This window comes from Hydractinia symbiolongicarpus, chromosome 5 (genome assembly GCF_029227915.1).
Source record: "Hydractinia symbiolongicarpus strain clone_291-10 chromosome 5, HSymV2.1, whole genome shotgun sequence".
Classification (NCBI taxonomy): domain Eukaryota; kingdom Metazoa; phylum Cnidaria; class Hydrozoa; order Anthoathecata; family Hydractiniidae; genus Hydractinia; species Hydractinia symbiolongicarpus.
Window position 1 is genome coordinate 11490084 of NC_079879.1, and position 14881 is coordinate 11504964.

The 14881-nt window shown below is 39.5% G+C and overlaps 2 protein-coding genes across 2 annotated transcripts; one reads left to right on the forward strand and one right to left on the reverse strand.

The window, feature by feature from the left end:
* Positions 1–632: 632 nt before the first annotated feature.
* LOC130645963 (uncharacterized) lies at positions 633–1260 on the forward strand. The gene is made up of 3 exons (XM_057452090.1): positions 633–915; positions 1078–1152; positions 1199–1260. Exons 1-3 carry the CDS (start codon positions 633–635, stop codon positions 1258–1260), a joined length of 420 nt encoding a protein of 139 aa, XP_057308073.1.
* Position 1261: 1 nt separating this feature from the next.
* On the reverse strand, positions 1262–2242 carry LOC130645964 (uncharacterized). The gene is made up of 2 exons (XM_057452091.1): positions 1725–2242; positions 1262–1549 (listed from the first exon to the last, which is right to left on the reverse strand). Exons 1-2 carry the CDS (start codon positions 1941–1943, stop codon positions 1262–1264), a joined length of 507 nt encoding a protein of 168 aa, XP_057308074.1. The 5' UTR covers positions 1944–2242.
* Between the last annotated feature and the right edge of the window lie 12639 nt (positions 2243–14881).

A 14881-nucleotide genomic window follows, 5' to 3' on the forward strand; every position in this document is an offset into this window, starting at 1 on the left:
TAATGCGCGTGTTTTTATTGCTTATGGTGTTTATTCATTTGCTCGTGCTGCGCATGTGCGGGAATTACTGAACACCTCGATGACACAGATAAACTGGGGAAGCGCTCAGAAATTAAAACTGGAATGACCGTGGTTACAAAATCGCTTCAGTGTAATCAAAATAAAAGTAGGACTGTTCGTATTCTATCTACTTTGAGGAGACATCTCGGGTGAAAAAAAGATGATCATCAAACAAACAATCCGTAAAGAGATACTGGAGTTACTTCTTGCTGCTCGACAATGATGACTATACAGAGATTTTTAGGCAACAAATCCGTTAATTCAACAATTCTCTCAATGCACTCTTGCCTGCATAGCTTGTTAGTATTTGCTTAAAGGGGAAGTCCGGTAAATTTTCAAAATTTTTAAAATCACAATATTACATGTCTGTATAACAGCCAAAAAAAATTTTTCAGCTAAAAAGTTCTAAAAGTCATGAAAAAAGCAATTTTGCCTCATATCATTTCTACTTTCACTTCATGATATATTTCCGCAACGAGTAGTCTGGACACTAATATTCTTCTGACGTCATTCGTGACAACAACATTCGGCGCGTTACTTTCTTGCAGTAGTAAACTTATCTTGAAGTAGTTATGTCATCTTCCTCTTCTGATGTAAGCGATGTTGAATTTAATGAAGATGAAGAGTTTGGTTTATCTCCTTTCATGTTCGAACCGGAACGGAGTCAAAGTGAAGTGGCTGCAGCTTTAGAAGCTTTAGGAAACAACGTTGGTGCTAAAAACTGCAATGTTGAAGCTGGAAATCGTGTTGGAAATGTTGAGTGGTGCCAGTGCAAAAAGTGTAAAATTATGGTCACTGAAACGGAAAGTTTATGTTGTCGTGATAATAATGATATTCCGGACGGTCATTTTCAAGGTTTCTGTTGATTAAAATATCTTCTTATCGTGTATTTTACTTCCTTGTTTGCTACATCAATCACTTTCTGTTCTGTCACAACAAAGTTTTAGAAAGCTAAACGTTGTTTATTTACACACGGGGGTACGCCTTTTTAAAGATCTTTTTTCTTTTTTCGCTTAGGTCATACGTGTGTTACAAATTCGGATGAATTCAAAATGGTTTGTTTGCCGGAACCCGTGTTACGGACAGCACTAGGTGCTATTCACAACATGAGAGGGATTCGTCATAAACTTTGCAACAGATCATATCGGTTTGCTGCTTATAAACAATATATATGGTGGGTGTATGGAAGACTGGGCATAGGTTATCGAAAGCCTATACCATCATGTGTTGTGTGGGTAATCCGTAATGAATACCCGCAGCCCGATGGGGTATACGTGCCATACACAGAATCAGGAATGGATTTGGACACATAAAATGTATAAGAACATGTATAATTGTAAAGATGATGAATGAAATTTTTACAATATATGTTTTTAAAATATAACAAATGTCCCCCGGAATTGTAAAATAAGCGTTTCGAGAATGAAAATACCGATGGAATAGCGTTTGGTAATAATATAAACTTTCTCACAGAGCCACAGAGCTCCGCCTAAATAATAAAATTTAAAAATGTATTTTTACCCCCTGGTTATTTATGGACAAAAAGATCAAAAGACAGGTGTTCAGAAAATTATTGAAGGTGAATACAGTTTCGCAACAAGCTTATTTACAAAAGAAATAATGTGAAAAGAAGTCAAGAAAAATTTAAGAAGTGCAAGAAATACCTTGAGATCGCGTTGAAAACATTCGGACGTGAAATGCATACCACAAAGAACGAAATTCGTGTCTGCTGGATATGGTGGATCTCGCTTCATAGCTGCTAGCCATTTCTTACGACGTTGTTTATTTTCTTTTTCGGTGGGAACGTTATGCCACCCTTTTACATCAGCTACCGATTTTTTGGTGGAAGAGTTACCACAATTTAAAGCACCACAAGTAACCATGATAACAGTAAAATCAATGGTACATTTATGACTTGTTTGAAGTGGTGTAATCGACAACTGAAGTATTCCGGCGTGCAGAAAGCTGTTGTCATAAAATACGTCACGATAAACATTAGAGCCCAGACCTCGATGATAACAACAAAAAGATGGCGTCGTTTGAAAAAAAACAGTAACAATCCTAAACTTTGATAGACATTTATATCATTTGTAATACGAATTTTTAAAAAAGATTTTGCAGAAATTAATAACACGATGGTGTTTATTCAACACACAAATTTTGAAAAATGACCGGACTTCCCCTTTAAGATTGCACCTTAATTATCAGGAAGCGCGAACTTAGTACGACAAAGATGACTGTACTACAAGGCTTTTACTCATAAGAACGCTCAACATACCAAGATACTTCATCAAACGTTCTTGACTTTCCCGATTTGAATTTTCAAAATGTTCTTAAATTGTTTTTAACTTTCTCCTTATTTTGCAAATTTTGAACTTTAGAGGAGAATTTCAGTGCAACGATAAAAGAAGCTGTAACCTTCTCTGAAAACACGGGTATGCTTAGGGAAGACGTACTTTTCAAGACCTGGCCTGTCAAACGTTTGCGCGATGCAAGATTTCCGATGGAAAACTGCAACGGGTGTTTGTCTGGACTGAGAAAACTGAGTCTACGATGTCCGCGCAGTACCGACGCATTCATAATGATACTCAGTGCTTCCCAGTATTGACAAGGCCTTTAATCTTCTCAACATGATCTTAACTTTCGGAGTCGAGTTCCAAATGTACGTATGGAGTGGTTCCTCGGGATTCTGCGTGACACCTCACATGGTAAAAAAAATTCATTCTTTTAGCTAAATGTTCCCGACCCCCAACCGAATCGAAAAATTTCGAAATTGACGAATACCGTAGAGATGATACATACCTTAAACTCAGGGACCTAGAAATAGTGTGAGTTTTTTTATCTGTAACCTGTTCAACATTGCGTACAGAGGCCATAATGCGCGTGTTTTTATTGCTTATGGTGTTTATTCATTTGCTCGTGCTGCGCATGTGCGGGAATTACTGAACACCTCGATGACACAGATAAACTGGGGAAGAGCTCAGAAATTAAAACTGGAATGACCGTGGTTACAAAATCGCTTCAGTGTAATCAAAATAAAAGTAGGACTGTTCGTATTCTATCTACTTTGAGGAGACATCTCGGGTGAAAAAAAGATGATCATCAAACAAACAATCCGTAAAGAGATACTGGAGTTACTTCTTGCTGCTCGACAATGATGACTATACAGACATTTTTAGGCAACAAATCCGTTAATTCAACAATTCTCTCAATGCACTCTTGCCTGCATAGCTTGTTAGTATTTGCTTAAGATTGCACCTTAATTATCAGGAAGCGCGAACTTAGTACGACAAAGATGACTGTACTACAAGGCTTTTACTCATAAGAACGCTCAACATACCAAGATACTTCATCAAACGTTCTTGACTTTCCCGATTTGAATTTTCAAAATGTTCTTAAATTGTTTTTAACTTTCTCCTTATTTTGCAAATTTTGAACTTTAGAGGAGAATTTCAGTGCAACGATAAAAGAAGCTGTAACCTTCTCTGAAAACACGGGTATGCTTAGGGAAGACGTACTTTTCAAGACCTGGCCTGTCAAACGTTTGCGCAATGCAAGTTTTCCGATGAAAAACTGCAACGGGTGCTTGTCTGGACCGAGAAAACTGAGTCTACGATGTCCACGCAGTACCGACGCATTCATAATGATACTCAGTGCTTCCCAGTATTGACAAGGCCTTTAATCTTCTCAACATGATCTTAACTTTCGGAGTCGAGTTCCAAATGTACGTATGGAGTGGTTCCTCGGGATTCTGCGTGACACCTCACATGGTGAAAAAAATTCATTCTTTTAGCTAAATGTTCCCGACCCCCAACCGAATCGAAAAATAACGAAATTGACGAATACCGTAGAGATGATACATACCTTAAACTCAGGGACCCAGAAATAGTGTGAGTTTTTTTATCTGTAACCTGTTCAACATTGCCTACAGAGGCCATAATGTGCGTGTTTTTATTGCTTATGGTGTTGATTCATTTGCTCGTGCTGCGCATGTGCGAGAATTACTGTCATAAGAACGCTTAGCATGCCAAAATACCTCAGCACACGTTGTTAACTTTCCCGATTTAAAATTTCAAAATGTTCACAAGTTGTTTAAAACTTTATTCCTGTTTTGCCAGTTTTGAACTTTAAAGGAGAAATTCAGTGCAACGCTAAAAGAAGCAGAAATCTTTGACCATCCTTGGGACTGCTGCAGAAGCAAGGTAAAACTTGTAAGCAGTAACCTTCTCTAGGAACACGGGTATGCTTAGGAAAGACGTGCTTTTTAAGACCTGTCCTGTGTGAGGAATGCCCAATCCAAGATTTCCGATGGAAAACTGCAACGGGTGTTTGTCTGGACTGAGAAAACTGAGTCTACGATGTCCGCGCAGTACCGACGCATTCATAATGACACTCAGTGCTTCCCAGTATTGACAAGGCCTTTAATCTTCTCAACAAGATCTTAACTTTCGGAGTCGAGTTCCAAATGTACGTATGGAGTGGTTCCTCGGGAATCTGCGTGACACCTCACATGGTGAAAAAAATTCATTCTTTTAGCTAAATGTTCCCGACCCCCAACCGAATCGAAAAATTTCGAAATTGATGAATACCGTAGAGATGATACATACCTTACACTCAGGGACCTAGAAATAGTGTGAGTTTTTTTATCTGTAACCTGTTCAACATTGCGTACAGAGGCCATAATGCGCGTGTTTTTATTGCTTATGGTGTTTATTCATTTGCTTGTGCTGCGCATGTGCGGGAATTACTGAACACCTCGATGACACAGATAAACTGGGGAAGCGCTCAGAAATTAAAACTGGAATGACCGTGGTTACAAAATCGCTTCAGTGTAATCAAAATAAAAGTAGGACTGTTCGTATTCTATCTACTTTGAGGAGACATCTCGGGTGAAAAAAAGATGATCATCAAACAAACAATCCGTAAAGAGATACTGGAGTTACTTCTTGCTGCTCGACAATGATGACTATACAGACATTTTTAGGCAACAAATCCGTTAATTCAACAATTCTCTCAATGCACTCTTGCCTGCATAGCTTGTTAGTATTTGCTTAAGATTGCACCTTAATTATCAGGAAGCGCGAACTTAGTACGACAAAGATGACTGTACTACAAGGCTTTTACTCATAAGAACGCTCAACATACCAAGATACTTCATCAAACGTTCTTGACTTTCCCGATTTGAATTTTCAAAATGTTCTTAAATTGTTTTTAACTTTCTCCTTATTTTGCAAATTTTGAACTTTAGAGGAGAATTTCAGTGCAACGATAAAAGAAGCTGTAACCTTCTCTGAAAACACGGGTATGCTTAGGGAAGACGTACTTTTCAAGACCTGGCCTGTCAAACGTTTGCGCAATGCAAGATTTCCGATGGAAAACTGCAACGGGTGTTTGTCTGGACTGAGAAAACTGAGTCTACGATGTCCGCGCAGTACCGACGCATTCATAATAATACTCAGTGCTTTCCAGTATTGACAAGGCCTTTAATCTTCTCAACAAGATCTTAACTTTCGGAGTCGAGTTCCAAATGTACGTATGGAGTGGTTCCTCGGGAATCTGCGTGACACCTCACATGGTGAGAAAAATTCATTCTTTTAGCTAAATGTTCCCGACCCCCAACTGAATCGAAAAATTTCGAAATTGACGAATACCGTAGAGATGATACATACCTTAAACTCAGGGACCTAGAAATAGTGTGAATTTTTTTATCTGTAACCTGTTCAACATTGCGTACAGAGGCCATAATGCGCGTGTTTTTATTGCTTATGGTGTTGATTCATTTGCTCGTGCTGCGCATGTGCGAGAAATACTGTCATGAGAACGCTTAGCATGCCAAAATACCTCAGCACACGTTGTTAACTTTCCCGATTTAAAATTTCAAAATGTTCACAAGTTGTTTAAAACTTTATTCCTGTTTTGCCAGTTTTGAACTTTAAAGGAGAAATTCAGTGCAACGCTAAAAGAAGCAGAAATCTTTGACCATCCTTGGGACTGCTGCAGAAGCCAAGTAAAACTTGTAAGCAGTAACCTTCTCTAGGAACACGGGTATGCTTAGGAAAGACGTGCTTTTTAAGACCTGTCCTGTGTGAGGAATGCCCAATCCAAGATTTCCGATGGAAAACTGCAACGGGTGTTTGTCTGGACTGAGAAAACTGAGTCTACGATGTCCGCGCAGTACCGACGCATTCATAATGACACTCAGTGCTTCCCAGTATTGACAAGGCCTTTAATCTTCTCAACAAGATCTTAACTTTCGGAGTCGAGTTCCAAATGTACGTATGGAGTGGTTCCTGGGGATTCTGCGTGACACCTCACATGGTGAAAAAAATTCATTCTTTTAGCTAAATGTTCCCGACCCCCAACCGAATCGAAAAATAACGAAATTGACGAATGCCGTAGAGATGATACATACCTTAAACTCAGGGACCTAGATATAGTGTGAGTTTCTTTATCTGTAACCTGTTCAACATTGCCTACAGAGGCCATAATGTGCGTGTTTTTATTGCTTATGGTGTTGATTCATTTGCTCGTGCTGCGCATGTGCGAGAATTACTGTCATAAGAACGCTTAGCATGCCAAAATACCTCAGCACACGTTGTTAACTTTCCCGATTTCAAATTTCAAAATGTTCACAAGTTGTTTAAAACTTTATTCCTGTTTTGCCAGTTTTGAACTTTAAAGGAGAAATTCAGTGCAACGCTAAAAGAAGCAGAAATCTTTGACCATCCTTGGGACTGCTGCAGAAGCAAGGTAAAACTTGTAAGCAGTAACCTTCTCTAGGAACACGGGTATGCTTAGGAAAGACGTGGTTTTTAAGACCTGCAAAACTGCAACGGGTGCTTGTCTGGACCGAGAAAACTGAGTCTACGATGTCCGCGCAGTACTGACGCATTCATAATGATACTCAGTGCTTCCCAGTATTGACAAGGCCTTTAATCTTCTCAACAAGATCTTAACTTTCGGAGTCGAGTTCCAAATGTACGTATGGAGTGGTTCCTCGGGAATCTGCGTGACACCTCACATGGTGAAAAAAATTTATTCTTTTAGCTAAATGTTCCCGACCCCCAACCGAATCGAAAAATTTCGAAATTGACGAATACCGTAGAGATGATACATACCTTAAACTCAGGGACCTAGAAATAGTGTGAGTTTTTTTATCTGTAACCTGTTCAACATTGCGTACAGAGGCCATAATGCGCGTGTTTTTATTGCTTATGGTGTTGATTCATTCGCTCGTGCTGCGCATGTGCGGGAATTACTGAACACCTCGATGACACAGATAAACTGGGGAAGCGCTCAGAAATTAAAACTGGAATGACCGTGGTTACAAAATCGCTTCAGTGTAATCAAAATAAAAGTAGGACTGTTCGTATTCTATCTACTTTGAGGAGACATCTCGGGTGAAAAAAAGATGATCATCAAACAAACAATCCGTAAAGAGATACTGGAGTTACTTCTTGCTGCTCGACAATGATGACTATACAGAGATTTTTAGGCAACAAATCCGTTAATTCAACAATTCTCTCAATGCACTCTTGCCTGCATAGCTTGTTAGTATTTGCTTAAGATTGCACCTTAATTATCAGGAAGCGCGAACTTAGTACGACAAAGATGACTGTACTACAAGGCTTTTACTCATAAGAACGCTCAACATACCAAGATACTTCATCAAACGTTCTTGACTTTCCCGATTTGAATTTTCAAAATGTTCTTAAATTGTTTTTAACTTTCTCCTTATTTTGCAAATTTTGAACTTTAGAGGAGAATTTCAGTGCAACGATAAAAGAAGCTGTAACCTTCTCTGAAAACACGGGTATGCTTAGGGAAGACGTACTTTTCAAGACCTGGCCTGTCAAACGTTTGCGCAATGCAAGTTTTCCGATGAAAAACTGCAACGGGTGCTTGTCTGGACCGAGAAAACTGAGTCTACGATGTCCGCGCAGTACCGACGCATTCATAATGACACTCAGTGCTTCCCAGTATTGACAAGGCCTTTAATCTTCTCAACATGATCTTAACTTTCGGAGTCGAGTTCCAAATGTACGTATGGAGTGGTTCCTCGGGATTCTGCGTGACACCTCACATGGTGAAAAAAATTCAATCTTTTAGCTAAATGTTCCCGACCCCCAACCGAATCGAAAAATAACGAAATTGACGAATACCGTAGAGATGATACATACCTTAAACTCAGGGACCTAGAAATAGTGTGAGTTTTTTTATCTGTAACCTGTTCAACATTGCCTACAGAGGCCATAATGTGCGTGTTTTTATTGCTTATGGTGTTCATTCATTTGCTCGTGCTGCGCATGTGCGAGAATTACTGTCATAAGAACGCTTAGCATGCCAAAATACCTCAGCACACGTTGTTAACTTTCCCGATTTAAAATTTCAAAATGTTCACAAGTTGTTTAAAACTTTATTCCTGTTTTGCCAGTTTTGAACTTTAAAGGAGAAATTCAGTGCAACGCTAAAAGAAGCAGAAATCTTTGACCATCCTTGGGACTGCTGCAGAAGCAAGGTAAAACTTGTAAGCAGTAACCTTCTCTAGGAACACGGGTATGCTTAGGAAAGACGTTCTTTTTAAGACCTGTCCTGTGTGAGGAATGCCCAATCCAAGATTTCCGATGGAAAACTGCAACGGGTGTTTGTCTGGACTGAGAAAACTGAGTCTACGATGTCCGCGCAGTACCGACGCATTCATAATGATACTCAGTGCTTCCCAGTATTGACAAGGCCTTTAATCTTCTCAACAAGATCTTAACTTTCGGAGTCGAGTTCCAAATGTACGTATGGAGTGGTTCCTCGGGAATCTGCGTGACAACTCACATGGTGAAAAAAATTCATTCTTTTAGCTAAATGTTCCCGACCCCCAACCGAATCGAAAAATTTCGAAATTGACGAATACCGTAGAGATGATACATACCTTAAACTCAGGGACCTAGAAATAGTGTGAGTTTTTTTATCTGTAACCTGTTCAACATTGCGTACAGAGGCCATAATGCGCCTGTTTTTATTGCTTATGGTGTTTATTCATTTGCTCGTGCTGCGCATGTGCGGGAATTACTGAACACCTCGATGACACAGATAAACTGGGGAAGCGCTCAGAAATTAAAACTGGAATGACCGTGGTTACAAAATCGCTTCAGTGTAATCAAAATAAAAGTAGGACTGTTCGTATTCTATCTACTTTGAGGAGACATCTCGGGTGAAAAAAAGATGATCATCAAACAAACAATCCGTAAAGAGATACTGGAGTTACTTCTTGCTGCTCGACAATGATGACTATACAGACATTTTAAGGCAACAAATCCGTTAATTCAACAATTCTCTCAATGCACTCTTGCCTGCATAGCTTGTTAGTATTTGCTTAAGATTGCACCTTAATTATCAGGAAGCGCGAACTTAGTACGACAAAGATGACTGTACTACAAGGCTTTTACTCATAAGAACGCTCAACATACCAAGATACTTCATCAAACGTTCTTGACTTTCCCGATTTGAATTTTCAAAATGTTCTTAAATTGTTTTTAACTTTCTCCTTATTTTGCAAATTTTGAACTTTAGAGGAGAATTTCAGTGCAACGATAAAAGAAGCTGTAACCTTCTCTGAAAACACGGGTATGCTTAGGGAAGACGTACTTTTCAAGACCTGGCCTGTCAAACGTTTGCGCAATGCAAGTTTTCCGATGAAAAACTGCAACGGGTGCTTGTCTGGACCGAGAAAACTGAGTCTACGATGTCCGCGCAGTACCGACGCATTCATAATGATACTCAGTGCTTCCCAGTATTGACAAGGCCTTTAATCTTCTCAACATGATCTTAACTTTCGGAGTCGAGTTCCAAATGTACGTATGGAGTGGTTCCTCGGGATTCTGCGTGACACCTCACATGGTGAAAAAAATTCAATCTTTTAGCTAAATGTTCCCGACCCCCAACCGAATCGAAAAATAACGAAATTGACGAATACCGTAGAGATGATACATACCTTAAACTCAGGGACCTAGAAATAGTGTGAGTTTTTTTATCTGTAACCTGTTCAACATTGCCTACAGAGGCCATAATGTGCGTGTTTTTATTGCTTATGGTGTTGATTCATTTGCTCGTGCTGCGCATGTGCGAGAATTACTGTCATAAGAACGCTTAGCATGCCAAAATACCTCAGCACACGTTGTTAACTTTCCCGATTTAAAATTTCAAAATGTTCACAAGTTGTTTAAAACTTTATTCCTGTTTTGCCAGTTTTGAACTTTAAAGGAGAAATTCAGTGCAACGCTAAAAGAAGCAGAAATCTTTGACCATCCTTGGGACTGCTGCAGAAGCAAGGTAAAACTTGTAAGCAGTAACCTTCTCTAGGAACACGGGTATGCTTAGGAAAGACGTGCTTTTTAAGACCTGTCCTGTGTGAGGAATGCCCAATCCAAGATTTCCGATGGAAAACTGCAACGGGTGTTTGTCTGGACTGAGAAAACTGAGTCTACGATGTCCGCGCAGTACCGACGCATTCATAATAATACTCAGTGCTTTCCAGTATTGACAAGGCCTTTAATCTTCTCAACAAGATCTTAACTTTCGGAGTCGAGTTCCAAATGTACGTATGGAGTGGTTCCTCGGGAATCTGCGTGACACCTCACATGGTGAAAAAAATTCATTCTTTTAGCTAAATGTTCCCGACCCCCAACCGAATCGAGAAATTTCGAAATTGACGAATACCGTAGAGATGATACATACCTTAAATTCAGGGACCTAGAAATAGTGTGAGTTTTTTTATCTGTAACCTGTTCAACATTGCGTACAGAGGCCATAATGCGCGTGTTTTTATTGCTTATGGTGTTTATTCATTTGCTCGTGCTGCGCATGTGCGGGAATTACTGAACACCTCGATGACACAGATAAACTGGGAAAGCGCTCAGAAATTAAAACTGGAATGACCGTGGTTACAAAATCGCTTCAGTGTAATCAAAATAAAAGTAGGACTGTTCGTATTCTATCTACTTTGAGGAGACATCTCGGGTGAAAAAAAGATGATCATCAAACAAACAATCCGTAAAGAGATACTGGAGTTACTTCTTGCTGCTCGACAATGATGACTATACAGAGATTTTTAGGCAACAAATCCGTTAATTCAACAATTCTCTCAATGCACTCTTGCCTGCATAGCTTGTTAGTATTTGCTTAAGATTGCACCTTAATTATCAGGAAGCGCGAACTTAGTACGACAAAGATGACTGTACTACAAGGCTTTTACTCATAAGAACGCTCAACATACGAAGATACTTCATCAAACGTTCTTGACTTTCCCGATTTGAATTTTCAAAATGTTCTTAAATTGTTTTTAACTTTCTCCTTATTTTGCAAATTTTGAACTTTAGAGGAGACTTTCAGTGCAACGATAAAAGAAGCTGTAACCTTCTCTGAAAACACGGGTATGCTTAGGGAAGACGTACTTTTCAAGACCTGGCCTGTCAAACGTTTGCGCAATGCAAGTTTTCCGATGAAAAACTGCAACGGGTGCTTGTCTGGACCGAGAAAACTGAGTCTACGATGTCCGCGCAGTACCGACGCATTCATAATGATACTCAGTGCTTCCCAGTATTGACAAGGCCTTTAATCTTCTCAACATGATCTTAACTTTCGGAGTCGAGTTCCAAATGTACGTATGGAGTGGTTCCTCGGGATTCTGCGTGACACCTCACATGGTGAAAAAAATTCAATCTTTTAGCTAAATGTTCCCGACCCCCAACCGAATCGAAAAATAACGAAATTGACGAATACCGTAGAGATGATACATACCTTAAACTCAGGGACCTAGAAATAGTGTGAGTTTTTTTATCTGTAACCTGTTCAACATTGCGTACAGAGGCCATAATGCGCGTGTTTTTATTGCTTATGGTGTTTATTCATTTGCTCGTGCTGCGCATGTGCGGGAATTACTGAACACCTCGATGACACAGATAAACTGGGGAAGCGCTCAGAAATTAAAACTGGAATGACCGTGGTTACAAAATCGCTTCAGTGTAATCAAAATAAAAGTAGGACTGTTCGTATTCTATCTACTTTGAGGAGACATCTCGGGTGAAAAAAAGATGATCATCAAACAAACAATCCGTAAAGAGATACTGGAGTTACTTCTTGCTGCTCGACAATGATGACTATACAGACATTTTTAGGCAACAAATCCGTTAATTCAACAATTCTCTCAATGCACTCTTGCCTGCATAGCTTGTTAGTATTTGCTTAAGATTGCACCTTAATTATCAGGAAGCGCGAACTTAGTACGACAAAGATGACTGTACTACAAGGCTTTTACTCATAAGAACGCTCAACATACCAAGATACTTCATCAAACGTTCTTGACTTTCCCGATTTGAATTTTCAAAATGTTCTTAAATTGTTTTTAACTTTCTCCTTATTTTGCAAATTTTGAACTTTAGAGGAGAATTTCAGTGCAACGATAAAAGAAGCTGTAACCTTCTCTGAAAACACGGGTATGCTTAGGGAAGACGTACTTTTCAAGACCTGGCCTGTCAAACGTTTGCGCAATGCAAGTTTTCCGATGAAAAGCTGCAACGGGTGCTTGTCTGGACCGAGAAAACTGAGTCTACGATGTCCGCCCAGTACCGACGCATTCATAATGATACTCAGTGCTTCCCAGTATTGACAAGGCCTTTAATCTTCTCAACATAATCTTAACTTTCGGAGTCGAGTTCCAAATGTGCGTATGGAGTGGTTCCTCGGGATTCTGCGTGACACCTCACATGGTGAAAAAAATTCAATCTTTTAGCTAAATGTTCCCGACCCCCAACCGAATCGAAAAATAACGAAATTGACGAATACCGTAGAGATGATACATACCTTAAACTCAGGGACCTAGAAATAGTGTGAGTTTTTTATCTGTAACCTGTTCAACATTGCCTACAGAGGCCATAATGCGCGTGTTTTTATTGCTTATGGTGTTTATTCATTTGCTCGTGCTGCGCATGTGCGGGAATTACTGAACACCTCGATGACACAGATAAACTGGGGAAGCGCTCAGAAATTAAAACTGGAATGACCGTGGTTACAAAATCGCTTCAGTGTAATCAAAATAAAAGTAGGACTGTTCGTATTCTATCTACTTTGAGGAGACATCTCGGGTGAAAAAAAGATGATCATCAAACAAACAATCCGTAAAGAGATACTGGAGTTACTTCTTGCTGCTCGACAATGATGACTATACAGAGATTTTTAGGCAACAAATCCGTTAATTCAACAATTCTCTCAATGCACTCTTGCCTGCATAGCTTGTTAGTATTTGCTTAAGATTGCACCTTAATTATCAGGAAGCGCGAACTTAGTACGACAAAGATGACTGTACTACAAGGCTTTTACTCATAAGAACGCTCAACATACGAAGATACTTCATCAAACGTTCTTGACTTTCCCGATTTGAATTTTCAAAATGTTCTTAAATTGTTTTTAACTTTCTCCTTATTTTGCAAATTTTGAACTTTAGAGGAGAATTTCAGTGCAACGATAAAAGAAGCTGTAACCTTCTCTGAAAACACGGGTATGCTTAGGGAAGACGTACTTTTCAAGACCTGGCCTGTCAAACGTTTGCGCAATGCAAGTTTTCCGATGAAAAACTGCAACGGGTGCTTGTCTGGACCGAGAAAACTGAGTCTACGATGTCCGCGCAGTACCGATGCATTCATAATGATACTCAGTGCTTCCCAGTATTGACAAGGCCTTTAATCTTCTCAACATGATCTTAACTTTCGGAGTCGAGTTCCAAATGTACGTATGGAGTGGTTCCTCGGGATTCTGCGTGACACCTCACATGGTGAAAAAAATTCAATCTTTTAGCTAAATGTTCCCGACCCCCAACCGAATCGAAAAATAACGAAATTGACGAATACCGTAGAGATGATACATACCTTAAACTCAGGGACCTAGAAATAGTGTGAGTTTTTTTATCTGTAACCTGTTCAACATTGCGTACAGAGGCCATAATGCGCGTGTTTTTATTGCTTATGGTGTTTATTCATTTGCTCGTGCTGCGCATGTGCGGGAATTACTGAACACCTCGATGACACAGATAAACTGGGGAAGCGCTCAGAAATTAAAACTGGAATGACCGTGGTTACAAAATCGCTTCAGTGTAATCAAAATAAAAGTAGGACTGTTCGTATTCTATCTACTTTGAGGAGACATCTCGGGTGAAAAAAAGATGATCATCAAACAAACAATCCGTAAAGAGATACTGGAGTTACTTCTTGCTGCTCGACAATGATGACTATACAGACATTTTTAGGCAACAAATCCGTTAATTCAACAATTCTCTCAATGCACTCTTGCCTGCATAGCTTGTTAGTATTTGCTTAAGATTGCACCTTAATTATCAGGAAGCGCGAACTTAGTACGACAAAGATGACTGTACTACAAGGCTTTTACTCATAAGAACGCTCAACATACCAAGATACTTCATCAAACGTTCTTGACTTTCCCGATTTGAATTTTCAAAATGTTCTTAAATTGTTTTTAACTTTCTCCTTATTTTGCAAATTTTGAACTTTAGAGGAGAATTTCAGTGCAACGATAAAAGAAGCTGTAACCTTCTCTGAAAACACGGGTATGCTTAGGGAAGACGTACTTTTCAAGACCTGGCCTGTCAAACGTTTGCGCAATGCAAGTTTTCCGATGAAAAGCTGCAACGGGTGCTTGTCTGGACCGAGAAAACTGAGTCTACGATGTCCGCGCAGTACCGACGCATTCATAATGATACTCAGTGCTTCCCAGTATTGACAAGGCCTTTAATCTTCTCAACATAATCTTAACTTTCGGA

Bases quoted from the DNA above. Each gene is read 5' to 3' on its own strand.
- LOC130645963 (XM_057452090.1), top strand. From the start codon at position 633: ATGTCATCTTCCTCTTCTGATGTAAGCGATGTTGAATTTAATGAAGAT. The intron at 916-1,077 runs GTTTCTGTTGAT...TTTTTCGCTTAG, and splicing joins TCCGGACGGTCATTTTCAAG to GTCATACGTGTGTTACAAAT. The intron at 1,153-1,198 runs GTGCTATTCACA...ACTTTGCAACAG, and splicing joins CGTGTTACGGACAGCACTAG to ATCATATCGGTTTGCTGCTT.
- LOC130645964 (XM_057452091.1), bottom strand. From the start codon at position 1,943: ATGGTTACTTGTGGTGCTTTAAATTGTGGTAACTCTTCCACCAAAAAA. The intron at 1,550-1,724 runs GTATTTCTTGCA...TTTATTATTTAG, and splicing joins GTTTTCAACGCGATCTCAAG to GCGGAGCTCTGTGGCTCTGT.